We start from the raw sequence: 16697 nt of genomic DNA, 5'->3' as shown, positions 1-16697 counted from the left end.
TTTATTTTTGTTGTTTCAGGGTCTTACTTTGAAGCCCTGGATGGCCTCAAATTCACAAAGATCCACCTGCTTCCTGAGTTGCATGATTAAAGTCATGAACCATCATATCCAGCAAATATTTTTTTTTTATTTAAGAGTATGTGTGTGTGTATGAGTTTATGTGCACCATGTGCATGCAGGAACAGGCAGAGGCCACAAGAAGGTTACATACAGGTGGTAGGAACCACCATGTGGTAACTGAGCCTAGGTCCTTTGTAGGAGAAGCACATACTCTTAAAATAACTGAGCCATCTCTCCAGCCCACCTATATTATTTTTAGAAGAAGTGCCAATTTGTTAACATATGTATAATTTAATGAATTTAGAAAATTGACTTTACTAACAAACAACTAGGTCCAGATAACATGTAGTAAGCACAGTGTACTATCTCTTTTTCAAGACAGAGTACATGGAATACCACACCAGACTGAAAAATGAATGGTCACAGGCAGACTGGAGAAGGAGGCTAGATTTCAAAATGTCACTCAACAAAAGGTAAGTTTCCTATTTTTCCTATTAGTATGTCCTGGCCTGTACCATAGGCAACTACAAACCCCGATGTGCATGCCCCAGCAGGGACAGAAATAACTCTAAGAGAAGTTCTCCATCCATGGCATGAGTAGTGGGAACAGGCGCTCATATGGATAAGGAAGAGTAGAAGTCTACTGTATTATTCTAAGATCGTTGTTTGTTCTCTCCTTCCCCAGAACCACAGTGTTAGAGGCCAGCCATGACAACAGTAATTACTGGATATGGTTATGTCAGGTGCCTAAAACCCCTTCTGAATATGTAGAAACAGTTATCATGAGCTTCAGCAACCTCTGATAACTCTAGTATCTTTGATTTAGGTTTGTTTCAATAAATTATTCTCATTATTTATGAGTTGTATTTCCTGCTTCTTTATTGTCTGGCGATATGACTTTACACTAGATCTCATCAGTTTTATGTTGTTGGGTGCTGGGTATGTTTATGTTTATATAAATCTTGTGTTTCATTATGGGATGCAGTTAAGTTCACTAGAAATGATTTTATCCTTTGGATCTTGTTTTTGCAATTTTGTTTGGGCATGGTCAGGGCAGGGCCAAGTACTAGTTCCAATGTGAACAGTTATGGGGTTAACTTCATTTTTGCAATGGAGATCTATTAAATAATACATATCATTTAAGAGATTCATTGAGAATCTTCTGGGCTTGGCCTCGATGTGGATACTACATGCTAAATTACAGTTAAGGTTTCTTCCAGGTCTGAGGTCTGCATTGCTACAGTTGTCTTCAAATGTGCCTCCTCGAGTAGTCTGGATCTGATTTGTACTCACCTTGGTGAACAGCATCATTTATTATTTTTTCTTGTTCCTTTAAGAAGAATCTTGTTTGGTCAAATATGACAGTGGCAAATTTCCAATTAGCAGCAGGGTAAGTACAGAGGCAAACAAGTTTGTTTAAGACGGGAGTCGCTGCTGCTTCTAGGAGACAGTATGCTTGGCACTGGGTGTCTGAAAAATAAGAGCATCCAAGTCAGGGTGTGTGAAAAGGTCAGTGTGCTGTTTCTGATAAGCACCTGTATAGTCCTGACAGTGGGTGAGAGAACATACCATTACTAACACATTTCCCAAACATGGAAGAAGAGACTGAGGACTCTCGCAGCTCAGTCTTCTTACATGGATGTAGGGATGAGGCTCCAGTTTTAATGAAGGAAGAAACAGTAGTTAGTGGGCTGGAGCATGATTGTGGGAGAAAGACATGGATGTGCACAGGCATCCCATGTCTGGAAGAAACTTGAACGTAGGAATGGAATTAAGTTTCTGAAACAAATAAAGACAATTACAGGAAAATAAGGTATGTTCTACAAATCTGGGCGAGGACTTCCAAATCAAGTGAAAGAGAATGCATCTTGAAAGCCTACTGCATACCTGATGCCTGAATCTCAATGACATCATCTGTTCTTTCTTGACTTCTCTCCTTTGGAGTTTTGTTATTAGAAACAACAGGAGTTTCTTCTTGAAGAGTCAGAGAACACTTTTCTTCATCTTGAAATTCTAGCAAAAACATGAAATTGTTCACTTTAACACAGTGTTCAATATCATAGTTGCTAAATTTCTTCATGGAAGTACATTGAGACTAAGTTAAACAAATTATTCAGATCAGTGGACCCAACGCCGTGCTGAGTAGCTAAGTGGATGACGGAAGTGGGAAAACTTTGGCGTCTGGTCAGAATTCAGCCCCAGTCTTGACAGCAGCCTGCGTGTCCTCATATGTAAACATGGGCTAGGATCCTACCTTAGGTACAGGGGTCAAATGCCGCCCAGTTCTGGACACATAGAATGACGACAGCTCACCTCCGTGCCTTTCCCGAGTTGTCTTTCTATTTAAAACCTTCTCCTGGGTTCCAAGCCTTCTAAGGTCTCCATCCTTTCCGGGGACACCAGTTTTTACTGCTTACCCTCAATTCAGCCATCTTCTGCATGAAGTTGTCCATAGCTGCCTGCCTTACTTCCAGCCCAAACAAACCACCCCTCTTTTAATACGCAATTCAGTACCTGATACAGTGTTGAATAAATGCTATGGTCTTTTTTTCTTTTTTAGGTATTATAGAGGATTCATGGATGTATGCACATAGCTATTTTAACTAAAATATTAATGTCACCCACCAATAATATGATTATAAGATACTTTTAAGACTGTATTACCAACCCGAGGTACTTTAATATGTGAGGTTAAAAGTATGATAATGGAATGGGACATGGTGACTATGTCTATAATCCCTGCACTTGGAAGGCTAAGGCAGGAGGATCACAAATTCGAGGCCAGACATGGCTACACAGAAAGATCCTGTCTTAAATAAAAATAAAGAATCCCAAGTATAATTTGGAGAATATCTAATTAGATTATATCACCTTGAAGTAATACTACTGGATAATTTAAAGTAATCCGAATAGATACAGTCAAGTGATATTAACTATTGAAGTTTTTGAGAAAGCTAATAAGACACGCTGAGAATACTTCCTTCTTTGGGGGAAGTTCATTCCCTTACTGTACACTCAGTAATGAGCTTCAGCACATCCATAAATGACTGTCACACCTTTTGGAAAATCGGACACAACTGCATGACACTGAGAACCAAATCTTGTCTCCACAGATAGAACATAGGACTGCAAGGCCAAATCATGCTCTAAGCAACATAAACACTTTCTGTACCAATTTCACCAAGGTAAAGTCTATCAAAATTATTCTAGAATGCACCAGGTGTAGGGGTGTACACCTTTAATTGAAGCACTCGGGAGGCAGAGGTTCTCTGTGAGTTTGAGGCCAGCCTGGTCTACATAGTGAATTCTAGGAGAGCTACATAGTGAGACCTTGTCTGAAATAAAAAAAAATTATTCTAGAGTTCTATTTTTTATATAATTTACTTAACTTTATTTTATGTGTGTTGGTATGGAGGAGTCAGATCCCCTGGAAGTGGAGTTAGAGACAGTTGTGAGCTGCCATGTGGGTGCTGGAAATTGAACCCAGGTACTCTAAGAGCAGCCAGTGCTCTTAACCGCTGAGCCATCTCTCCAACCTGAGTTCTATTTTTTTTAAACTGGAAGTGAAATGATATGACACACTGTACTATTTTTGATATCGTTAGAAGCAGGAAATACATGACAATTACAACTCAAATAGAAACTCTTTGATAATATTAGAAAGAGTAATGAGCAATTAAATGAGAAAATGTGGAAAATGTGTAAGTACACATTGAAGTGTGTTAAAGTACTAAGATAAAGCCCTAACTAAGGAGCTACTGGTAACTGATAGCTGCTGGGAAAGTGCAGCCCTTGATAGGTCTAACCAAGCTCCAAAGGACGGCCACTAGTTAAGAGCACATAGGTAGCACTAATGGGGTTCAATGGGTTAAAAAAAAAAGGTGGGTCTGGAGAGGTGGCTCAGAGATGAAGAGCACTTACTGCTCTTGCAGAAGACCCAAGTTCAGTGGCCAGCATGCACATGGCAGCTCACATGTCTAACTCCAGTTCCAGGGGACCCAGCACCCTCTTCTAGCTTCCATGGGTACTAGGACTCATGCAGTGCATATATGCATACATGCAAGCAAAACACCCATACATATAAAACAAAATAAAGAAACCTTTTTAAAATATGAGGACATAAAGTTAGGTGGGTATGAAATGGAGGATGGATCTGATTGGAGATGGGAAGGGGGAAATGATAATGTTAAAAAGAAAATGTTTGAAATTCTTGAAGAATTAATAAAACTATTTTTGAAAATACTGGCATAAGATTGTAAGTTAATAAAAAAAAAGCATGAGCGAATGATCAAGTTAGGAATACTAAGCTTATATATCCAAGCTATACAAAGCAAGTTTTAAAAGGAATGGCTTTGTTACAAATTAAAATGTGCTTTTTAATCTTTGAAAGCACATTTATATCCATATCCATATATCCACATCTAAATCTATACCTACATATCTATCTCTATTTATAAGGAGTGTCAATGGCACTTTCCTTGTCTATGAAAAACTATACAATTCTCTAGAAGAGCTTGAATTTTCTTGCATTTGTATAACAGACAGTGCCCAGTCTATGTGTCTACGCCAAAGTTTTACTGTTACCCACCACTGTTTTGGTCATGGCCTGTGACTTCAGCATCTGAAGTAAAAGTCTTGTATTTACTTCTCAGAGTAATAAACTCGCTCAAAAGGTCCAAGTTATTCTGTTTTTTATTGTCAGATGCCTTGATCCGTGAAGAGGAAGTTGATTCAACAGATGGCACAGAGTTATATGGTCCAACATGACTGTTGTCTATCTTCTGCATTATTCTAGCAGCTAGTTCTTGGTCATTCTTTGGATTTTCTTCCTTTTCTGGTTTTTTAACAGAGACACATTCATCAGACATATCAAATTCAACATGACTGTTGTCTATCTTCTGCATTATTCCAGCAGCTAGTTCTTGGTCATTCTTTGGATTTTCTTCCTTTTCTGGTTTTTTAATAGAGACACATTCATCAGACATATCAAATTCAACATGACTGTTGTCTATCTTCTGCATTATTCCAGCAGCTAGTTCTTGGTCATTCTTTGGATTTTCTTCCTTTTCTGGTTTTTTAACAGAGACACATTCATCAGACATATCAAATTCAACATGACTGTTGTCTATCTTCTGCATTATTCCAGCAGCTAGTTCTTGGTCATTCTTTGGATTTTCTTCCTTTTCTGGCTTTTTAATAGAGACACATTCATCAGACATATCAAATTCAACATGACTGTTGTCTATCTTCTGCATTATTCCAGCAGCTAGTTCTTGGTCATTCTTTGGATTTTCTTCCTTTTTTGGTTTTTTAACAGAGACACATTCATCAGACAAACAAAGATGCAGCACTTCTTTTTCTGAAAATGGTCTCTTCTGTGGACATAATCTGGGAACACTGGTAGATTTCACACTCATAGGCATGATGGGCAAGGGACAATTCTGATGTTCTAACCAGGCTGGAAACAAGAAGATAAAAGACACCAAAATGATTTCTATACCTAAATGAATAACTTTTGGTTATAGATTCCTAGTAACATAATTTTATCTTTAAAGGTTGTTTGTTTATTGTTTGGAAAATACATTTTTGCTTCTAAATAAAATAAGCTTAAAAAACCATAAAAGTTTATCATCTCTTTTCTTTTCTTTGAGATAGGGTTTCTCTATGTAGTTCTGACTATCCTGGAACTCACTTTGTAGACCAGACTGGCTTCAAACTCACAGAGATCCACCTGCCTCTGCCTCCTGAGTCCTGAGATTAAAGGTGTGCGTCATCACTGCCTGGCAACCATCTCTCAATACTAGGAGTTCAATTACTAGGCAAAGAAGAAACTCCAGTAAAGCTCTGTTGCTAATAGGTTATAATGAGTTACAGCCTTGGACAAAGGGCTGAATCCAAAATATATTTTTAAATTCTTACAAATGAACATTTAAAAAGAAACCTAATTAAAAAGTTGGCAAAATGGCTGGGCGGTGGTGGCGCACACCTTTAATCCCAGAGCGAGATCCAGGAAAGGCACAAAGCTACACAGAAAAACCCTGTCTCGTAAAACCAAAAAAAAAAAAAAAAAAAAAAGTTGGCAAAAGATTTGAACATTACACACACCCTACAATACAGATGAATCATGATGTTGAATAAAATATACCAGTCACAACAGACCAATATTTGACAGTTTTTATTTATACAGATTATCTCAAAGAGGCAACTCTATACAGACAGTGAACAGATTAGTCACTCCACAGCTGAGCAAAATAGAGAATGACTGCTTATGGATATGGGATTTGAGGGAGGGGTTAAAAAGTGTTCTGAAAATAGTCTGTGGTGATGACTCTACACATCTGACTTTATGAAGACCCATTGACTGATGCATTTTAAATTGTGTGGTAAATTCTATTATAATAAATCTGGTCACTGAGTCTGTAAAGATACTCATCATTATTAGGTGCTAGGGAAATACAGAATAAAGCCACAAGAGCCTTACACATGTCCATTAGAAAGGCTGCTTCCACATATCTGAAATTCACACATTACTGGTGGGCATACACAATGGTGAAATAATTTTGGAAAACAATTTAATAGTTTCTTGTAAAACTTGTAACACCTGCAATAACAATAAGCAATTTTACTTCTGTATATTCTTTCAAGAAAAATAATACCATGCCCATAAGAAGTGTTGCACAAAACAGTCAAAGAAGTTTTACTCACAACACTAAAAAATTGGGAATAAATTCTGGGGAGATGATCAAACTCTGGTGAAGTATGTATAATAAGTACATATCAATAAAATATATGTATTAGTGCTACACATAGCATGGATGAATCTCATAATGCTATGCCGAGTTGAAGAATCAATCCAGGCACAAAGCCTTTAATCCCAGCACTTGGGAGGCAAAGGCAGGCAGATCTCTGAGTTCAAGGCCAGCTTGGGCTACAGAGTGAATGTCAGGACATAGAGAAACTCTGTCTCTAAAAACCAAAAAAAAAAAAAAAATGGCTAGAAGCTTTAAAAGTAAGATTGCAGATTTTAGGCAGAATAGGGTTTTAGGATTAGTTAGTTAAACTGCCCTATTTTTCTGAGAAGAACTTAGAGCCCAGGAGGGCCAAAAGTCCTAAAATGGCAGGACTGAAGCATATTTGCAGTGTTAAGGCTTTGTGAATATCTTTGTAACCATTGAGGAGAAGTCAAGTGTCAGATTTCTTCTCATGAAATGGTCAAAGGTATATTTACTATTCTGTACTCACAGACCAGCTGAAGCACTTTTGTAGGCAGGAAAACCTCCAGCTTAGTCTCCTGAGAAGACAGACCACTGTGACACAAATATGCCTTCAGATGCTCCAAGGTGTGGGCCATTATTGGATTTAGTCTTGCTTGTCTCCACCTCTGTGCTTTTGCAGGGTTAATCACAAGGCTGTCTCCTTTGATAGAAAAGATATTCCTCATATCTGCAAGAGAGTATTGACTGCTGGGCTCCTGACATCTTGGAACTTGAAAGCAAACAAACACAGGGAAAAAGAAATGAAAAACATTTGGATTCCTCTCTCTTGCATACCCTCCTGTCAACACTAGTCCCCGGCACTCACTAGTCGGTTTTCCATATCTAAAATTCTGTTATTTCAGAAATAAAGTGGAGTTGTTCATTTCTTTTGATTAGTTGGTAGTATTTCATTTTATATGTCTACCACAATTTGCTGATCTACTCATTTATTCAATGGACATGTGAAATGTTTCCTGGTGGGGAGATTTTCAGTTCTGAGGATTAAACCCAGAGATTTTTACATTGCTACCCTGTGCATGGATCACGGAGCTATAGCCCACATCCTGTTTCCAGGTTTCCACTTTTACATCTGTGTTTGTCTTTATATAAACACATGCTTTTAGAAAATAGACAACACCATCATTATTATTCTAATTGTATAAATAAGGAGAGAGCCTTGGAGGGGGTTATTCCACTCAAAAAAATTATTTTACTAAATTACAAATGTTTTTTGTTAAAGATTTTAAACCATCCTTCTTGGAATGCTTGAAAAATGGAAAACTTTTACATTACTTTTAACATTAGCTATGTAGAATACCTTTCACAACCAATTTACAGACTAAAAACATACAAACTCTTTACACAACACATATATAAGTGTATGTGTTAGATCTTTTTCTTTATTTCATAGATAAGAACTATGAAAAAGTCAGCCAGATTGAGTCCTTGTTTATCTAATGAGCCTCTAAAAGATAACTGGACTTTGTGTTATGTTCCATATTTCCTGTTATGGAATGGTCAAAGAAAAATATCTCACATTTGTACTCTGCATTCTACTTACTGTTCAGTAGCAAGCATTCTGTACCTGTAAGCAAGAATGAGACCCAAGAGTTTCTGCAGCTTCTCAATTGCCACAGCATACAATATTTGTTAGCCGATTCTCCAGCAGTAAGCAAATTACTGTAAAAGAAGAATCAAAGTTTAACTCATCAATAGCATTGGTTGTTTTGTATAACAATTTTAAGAAGAGTACTGTTCTAAGTTTTTTTTACATATAAATGCAAGTAAAAATGAACTCTATTTTGTAAATGTATAAAACTGAAGTAGAGTTGTATAAACCAAATTTCGAATTACTTTTTCCTTCCCTGAAAGATTTGGTATTAATAAATTCCTCAATTAGTCCTGCTTGCTAAAAATTGGATTCAGAACCACCTAGGAGATTAGTGAGGCCACACGGCGAGGGTGTATCAGTGAGGGCATTTCTGTGAACTGAGGGCTGGGTGGGTGGTACCATCCCATGGCTGGGGATCCCCGACAGAATAAAAGGAGGGAATGGGAAAGCAAATGGGCATTAGATTCCTTTCCCTGTTCCTTTGTCAGCCAGGAGGTGAAGAGCTGTTCCCTGCCATGTGCTCCAACCTCTATAATGATGTGTTGCCTGAGCCCACAGGGCCAAGCAACTAGGAATGAACTCTCTGAGACCAGGAACCGAGACAAATCCTTCCTCACTTCAACTGTTCCTGACAGATATTTGGTTGAGCAATGACAAACATAAATAGCATGGAAATTGATTACTTGTGACTACTAGTTGGGATTAAAAAAAAAAAAAGCAGAGTGGGAAGATGTGAAAAGTATGGAATTGGGCTAGCAAAGGGTTGGTTTAACTTTCTAGATAATGAGGTTGGGGCTGTTAGAGAGATCAGCACCACTAAAGGGAAGCTAAGCACTTCATACGGGGCCATATGAAAGATACTTTCAGCATCTCGGTATTAGACAGACTCCAAATATCACAGACTCTAAGGTTTATTTGAAAGACTTTCCTTTGAGAAGAGAGTGATGAAGCACCTTGCTCCCACAGGGACATCAAGGGAAATGGATCCCTTAGTTCAAGTTCCTAGTTCCTCAGACACTACTACAGCCATGGTCCGAGGAGGCTGGACGGACTACTGCTTTAACTGGCAGCAGACTTTGGCATCATCTACATGAAGCTATGGGATCATGTAAGCTTCAGCCACACTTTAAAAAGAAGAGGTGGGGGGCCAGGTAATGTTATAACAAACAGGGTTGGATGTCCTGCAGTGAGCCTCTGAGCAGATGATCTATAAAGACCTCAGGATGCTGGAGTTGCCAGTATACAGATCATCTACGAGGAGAACTGTAGGCAATGAGTGGAGCCAAGAGGGTGTCCTGGCTAGTCTTCTGTCACTTTGACACAAGCTAAAGTCATCAGAGAGGGGGGAACCTCATAAGATCAGTAGTCTGTAGGCAGGGAAGCCTATAGGGCATTTTCTTAATTAGTGATTGATGGGGGAGGACCCAGCTCAAAGTAGGTGGTGCCATCCCTGGGCTGGTGGTGCTGCGTTCTACAAGAAAGCAGTCTGAGAAAGCCATGAGAAGCAAGTCAGTAAGCAGCACCCCTCCATGGCCTCAGCATCAGCTCCTGCCTCCAGGTTCCTGCCCTGCTTGAGTTCCTGCATGACTGCTTTCTATGATGGACTGTAATGTGGAAATGTAAGCAAAATAAACCCTCTCCTCCCAGGTTGCTTTTTGGCCATGGTGTTTCATCACAGCAATAGAAACACTAACTAATAAAGGCATGAGTCATGTGAGCTGCAAATGGCAAGGTCACACAGGCCGGCTGTCCAAGCCCCGTGGAACATACATCAGAATACTGCATGCTTCAGAGGCTGGGTGCGAGACTACTGGGTTTGGGCTTCACTTTGGTTTCATCCTTCTTTTCTATACTCTTCTCTCCATTTCAGAGTGGGAATATTCACTCTGTCCCATTGTATGTGTTGGCAGTATGTATTTTCTTTTTGACTTTACGGAAGTTCAAGTAAGAGACTGCTTTGAGTCTCAATTGAGACTGAATTTGGCCTTTCAAACAATTGTAGAACTTTTAAGACTCTGGGGCTCAAAGAGATAGACTGAATGCATTTGGACAAGAGCCTTTGTGGGACAAGGATGGGATGTTGTGGTTTAAAGTGATATGTCTGGGTGTGACGTTGACAGTGAGCAGAATATTTTCTTTTCTTTTCTTAAAAAAAAAGATTTATTTATTTATTATGTATACAGTGTTCTGCCTGCATGTGTCCTTGCAGGCCAGAAGAAGGCACCAGATCTCATTGCAGGTGGTTATGAGCCACCATGTGGGTGCTGGGAATTGAACTCAGGACCTCTGGAAGAACAGCCAGTGCTCTTAACCACTGAGCCATCTCTCCAGCCCCAGAATATTTTCTACATTACTTAATTTTCTCATCACTGCAACCAAATGCTAAATAGAAGTCAATTAAGGGTGAAAGAATATCATTTGGTTCATGGGTTCAGTCCATGAGCTTAGTCCCGTGAGCCTCGGTAAACGTCCTGGGGTAGGAGCAGCAAGCATGAGACAGCTGCTTACTTCATGGCTGACCAGAAGGCAGAGGCAGGGAATACTGGTGCTTATTTGCTCTCTTCTTTCCCCTCTTGTGTCAGGACCCCAAGCCCATTGGTGGTACCATCTACATCCAAGGTGAGCCTTCCTCCCTCTCAGTTAATGCCCTCTGGACACATCCTCAGTCACACACACCCATGAGTGTGCTTCATCAGTCTCCTAGGTGATTCTAAATCTAGTTAGCCGTAAGGATTAGCCATCACAATCACTTCTTTTATTTTTAAATTAATTATCTATCTATCTATCTATCTATCTATCTATCTATCTATCTATCTATTTTGGTTTTTCGAGACAGGGTTTCTCTGTGTAGGTTTGGTGCCTGTCCTGGATCTCGCTCTGTAGACCAGCCTGACCTTGAACTCACAGAGATCTGCCTGTCTCTGCCTCCTGAGTGCTGGGATTAAAGGTGTGTGCCACCACTGCCTGGCTAATACTATTTTTATGTAAATTTCTATCCTTGAGTCCATTATCTATAGAAATTCTAGTCTCTCTGTTGCTAAGAATCAGAACTACACAAAAATCCTATTGGCCCTACTTTCTCCAGAAGTGACAAGGTCTTAAATTTAGATCAAGCCCCTACATTTTGGTAGGTAATGGGGGTTATGTGTAAAATTTGTGTGTCAGTTTTGGAGTGCAGAGGGGAAAGGATGAAATGTGTGCGAGAGTTGATGTCAACCACAGCTCATTCGTAGCTAAGAAGCTACGGGCCCTGGTAGGGAGAGACTGTTGATTTACAAGTCCTCACATCCCAAACCTCCCATCTCCACTGAAATGGAGAGTTGATTATATTGTTTCTCAGTTCATATGAAACATAAATAAGGATGGCAATGGTAAGTCTTCTCGATACTCAACTGACAACATGGGTCAACTGAAAGCTAGATTTCAACCACACAGTTCATCCACAAAACCCAAAAATCTGGTCATTTGGTAGAAAAAACGAGAAATCAGGACAATTTTGAAATTTATCAAGGGTTTTTTTTTTTAATAATACACTTCAGATTGTAGATAATTATCCTGAAGTGGAAATAAGAGAAATGCTTCAGAGAGCCATGCCCAATAAAAGCAAATATTTTTGCTTTTACTGAATCATTTTGAAGACGTATTTCCCATGTCAGTTAGTAAGGAAATACAACCTTATTTCATCCCAACTTTGCTTTTTCTCTCTCTAACCTAACGAGGGTCTTACATGTAGTAGGCACTACAAGTAAGTCAAAGGTACAGCAGCATTACTTAGTATCTCAGTTCTTTAAAATATTTTACATTTTTTAAGCTTTATAATTGAAGTACATTTTTTAAAAAAAATACAGGTAACCAACATGTAGCCCAGGCTGGTCTGAAATTCATGACTTTACTGCTCAGGCCCCCAGATGCTGAGATTCCACAACTAGATTGAAAGCCATTTTTTAAATGGGAATTTTAAAGGTTTTAGCCATAAGTCAGATGGAAATGACTTATTTCTTGCTGTGATCAGTAACTTTCAAATGACTCTAGAATCATTAACTGTTTTAAAAGCCATTTTTGTTCTAACTTTGCCAAACCATAATTCATTAGGCAAGACCTGTTTCATAAATCTCACTAGATATTTGAGTTCTAACAATATATAGAAAATAGCCTGTGTGATTAAAGAGTTATTAAGTTATTATATAATATTTAAATGCTAATTGAAATTTAAGATTATACTAATAAATACTGGTTTCTGTTTCCAATTGCCAACCTGCCTCCTCAGGCAGATTAGAATATACAGAGTAAATAAGACAGTGAAAGAGCCTAATAAAGATTACTGTGTCCTGCAAATAAACACCTTTCACCTTAGCAGAGGGACTAAAGTATTAAATAAAGTATATGTGATTGCATGATTATGCTGTGCTGTTCCAGACTCATTCACGCTACAGACAAGCCAAACTCACGGTAGAGTTCTATACAGCATGATGTTGCACCACAAATGTAAATAATTCTTAAATAGAATGTGAAGATACACTTAGGGCACTCAATGCTGGCTCCTCCATGTCTCAGTTAGACACCAAAGAGACCATTAAAGATGTGTACAGAACTCACAATGAGTTCTAGGACCTTTGCTGCAACTGTTTCCGGCTATTCTAGAGCAGGCTGATCTGCAAGAGCAACTTAGGGATCATTCACAAGGAGTTTGCAGGCATTCCTGTAATTCTCCTGGAGGTGTTTGATTTAGGACACATTAAGTTCCAGTTTACAATGGGAGCCAAGATGACTGTCCAGATTGTATTCCTAGTTTTGTGACTTGAATAAGAAGCAAAGTTGAGTGGCTTTATTCCAAGATAATAGACTAACTTATCTTGGAGAACACTAAATTTATGTATGCCACATAATAAAAGATAGCATCCAAAGCTACCTCAGACTCTGTCAGCAGTCAAGTATGCTGGACTACTAAAATATACAATTTCAGGTTCAACTAGAATATGATGGTTTAGCTTTGCAGTATCAATTCTAAGACCATAGACCATTCTGTGCAATAACAATGGGAACTGGTTTATGGATCGACCCCTGGTTCTACATGTCTGGTATTCTCTATACTGATGCCATCATAACATAGGTAAGCAAGGTCAAAGGACATACGCCAATAGAAATGGGATTGGACTCCCTGGTACTTCTCCAGGAAATAAGTTGATGAACAAACTATTCCATAACCCTTACCTACTCCTTCTTTTAGAAGACCTTACAACAAGTCTTTGAAGTAGACACCAGGACTACAGAGAAAGAGACTGAGGAAAAGAGCAATTAAGAGCAAGTGATGGAGCCAGGGAATTAAACTACAATACAGAACTTTAAACCACTTATTCTAGGGTTCATTGTGATTCTCCAAAGTCATATGGTGAATCTTTAATCCTCAGAATAACAGACTATGACTGTGTTTGGAGATAAGGTCTTTTAATAAAGAGGTAATTCAATAAAGAGGTAGCTAGGTAAATGAAGTCATTAGAGTATTTCTTAATCCTACATGACCAAACCCAACCCAGCAAACACTTTATTCAGTAGCCTCGGGGACTATGAGGAAATAAAAGATTATTGTTCGTGCCATCCAGTCTGTGGTATTTGTTATGGAACTAATACACTAATACAATGTGCCTTTCATGGCAGTGAGTATCACTGGCAAGTGGTCAAAGGCAATTTCCTAATCATTTTATTTCCATGTCAGGATCTTAAAACTTTCAAGTTATTAACTTTTGATGGTAATATATTCACATTCAAAATTCTAAATATTATTGTAAAAGATTATATTGTAAAGCTTCTACCATATTGTCATATTATCTAGTTCCCTTCTAGGCAAAGTCAGTGTTATGTGTTTCTTATGTCATCATCTAACAATATTCTATGGGAAAAAAAACAGATGTGTGCATATATATTCATATCCTTCCCACAGCTGTTTATAACACACATTATATAGTGTCATATTTTCTTATAACAGCATCTTCGAAGTTGCCTTTAAATGGAGGGATTTCATTAAAAACTGCTTATCTTGAGCTGGGCAGTGGTGGTGCACACCTTTAGTCCCAGCACTCGGGAGGCAGAGGCAGGTGGATCTCTGTGAGCTGAGGCCAGCCTGGTCTACAGACTGAGTTCCAAGACAGCCAGAGCTGTTACACAGAGAAACCCTGTCTCAAGAAACAAAAACAAAACAAAATAAGAAAAAGCAACTGCTTGTCTTGAACTGCAGCTTGGGTTCTAGATAAAATCTTTACTTACATTTTATACACAGCAGAAAATGGAAATGCCTGAAATCCTGCACATAATGAACTCACTGGAGAATGTTGCCTTGGTAAGCTTAGACTGGTTAGTGGCATTTCTAATTCTCCTGAAATATATGAAAATTAAAGTTATATAATACTGCATAAAATAAATAAAATTTAGAACTCTTGTAAATAATTATTTGATTTAATCAGTTTGTTGCAATGAAATACTTGTATTAGCCCTTTGAGAATTTAGTACAGTGTTTTAATATTCACCTCTCTTCCTCAAATCCGCCTAGGCCCACACCTCCAACCCATCTTTGTGTCCTACTGTGTTTTTAACCATCAAATCCAATCTGCGCCACTATGTAGTTTTTCATACGGCAACAAAATATGTCAGTGAGAAGAAATTTGGGGGTAGGGCTAGGGAGATAGCTCAGCTGGTAAAGTATCAGAATCCGAGTTCAACCCCAGCACCCATGCAGGTAAAAAGCTGGGCATGATGGCATGCATTTGAAACTGCCGCCTATCCTTGATCAGTGAGCCCAAAGTCCCAGTGAGAGAGCCTATCTCGGAAAGCAAAGAGGCTCCAGGAATGATGCCCAGGCTGACCTCTGGCTTCCACTCACATATATGTGTGCACACACACAAAACACAAGAAATTTAGAGTCCTAGAGATATAAAGTAACAGTCCTAAATTTATATCTACATAAAGAACTACAGATTTATCACCTGGTATCTCAATTATGACAGTGGTGACTTTAAAAGGCTACAATGACAGCTGAACTTTACTGAGTTTTCTGTGTAGGACAAATCTCAAGAGCTTAGTGTATAATAAGAGTTTTAATTCTGACAGCTTATGTTGTCAGCACTTAGGAGATAGGACTATTTTATTTCCACAGTAAATTTTGGCGATGTTAGGGAAATACAGGAGTAATTCTTCACCATAATGAGTCAGGACTCTGGATGTCCTTGTCAGGAGTGTCAAATTAATAGAATGGGCCTGAAAAATAGATCTGCCTTTATTGAAAAGTAGTATAGTATAGAGCAGTAAACACCTGAGTGTTTCCATGTGCTCCAAGTGCAAATGTAACTAAGTAACAGACTCATCAATATAATTTAAAAAGAACACAATCTGGCTTTATTCTGGAACAAAACATGATGCAGAGTTTCCAAATTTGATATCATAATGATAAAATAGTGATAGAACAGAGAATGATGTCCCTGCTCTAAGGAGTGTAACAGGGTGAGCAAGATGGCCTGATGACCTGAGTTCAAGCCCAGGAATCCACATGGTGGAAGGAGAGAGCTGATACCCACAAACTGCCTTCTGACCTCTGTACATGCACCACGGCATCACCCACACCCCACTAAATAATATCTGATTTAAAGGGTGTGTTTTTAAGTATAACAAAGATCAACAAGACTACTAATATTGAAGTGAAATATAGAGTGTGGAGGCTAAAGTGCTGGCTCAGTAGTTAAGATCACTTGCTACCCTTTCATAGAGCCCAGATTTGAGTCTCAGCATCCACACTGGGTGGCTTCCAACCACCTACAACTACAGTTTCAGGGCATCTGATGCCCTCCTTTGGCCTCAGATGGCGCCTGCATACACATGATGTACATACATACACTCAGGCACACATAAAATACTAAAAAAAGAAAGGTATATTTAGTCAGTTATAATTTAAGACTATGTGTAGGTAGGAGTACATATGCATGCACACCAGTGTACAGCCCAGAAGTCAATGCTAGGTGTCTTACTCAATTACTCTCCGCCATATTTTTTAGTACAGGGTCTGTTACTGAACCTATGGTGCGACAGTTCAGCTAGCCTGGCTGCTGGGGATTGCACTTGGGTACTCATGCTTGTGTGGCAAACATTTTACTGACTAAGCTATCTCACAAGCCCCAAGATTCGTACTTGAATTTCAGTAGTATTTCCTCCATTCATCTTCTCCAATATTTGTAACTCTGCTATGTATATGACCCACTTTTGCTGCTGACAAGATCCTGACAGAA

At 38.8% G+C, this 16697-nt stretch overlaps 1 protein-coding gene across 1 annotated transcript in view; it reads right to left on the bottom strand.

The window, feature by feature from the left end:
* Shoc1 (shortage in chiasmata 1) overlaps positions 1-16697 on the bottom strand; it is an 80928-nt gene that overhangs the window by 37703 nt on the left and 26528 nt on the right. Inside the window, exons 9-14 of the mRNA XM_052717216.1 lie at positions 14689-14797; positions 8401-8495; positions 7303-7545; positions 4649-5518; positions 1948-2073; positions 1354-1530 (exon numbers count right to left, since the gene is read on the bottom strand). Of these exons, the coding sequence (XP_052573176.1) occupies positions 1354-1530; positions 1948-2073; positions 4649-5518; positions 7303-7545; positions 8401-8495; positions 14689-14797 (1620 nt within the window). The remainder of the gene's footprint in view (positions 1-1353; positions 1531-1947; positions 2074-4648; positions 5519-7302; positions 7546-8400; positions 8496-14688; positions 14798-16697) is intronic.

Source organism: Peromyscus californicus, unplaced genomic scaffold (genome assembly GCF_007827085.1).
Source record: "Peromyscus californicus insignis strain IS unplaced genomic scaffold, ASM782708v3 Scaffold_5__1_contigs__length_169319896, whole genome shotgun sequence".
Lineage (NCBI taxonomy): Eukaryota > Metazoa > Chordata > Mammalia > Rodentia > Cricetidae > Peromyscus > Peromyscus californicus.
Note: the sequence above shows the minus strand (reverse complement) of the source record. Positions and strands in the feature narration are given on the sequence as shown.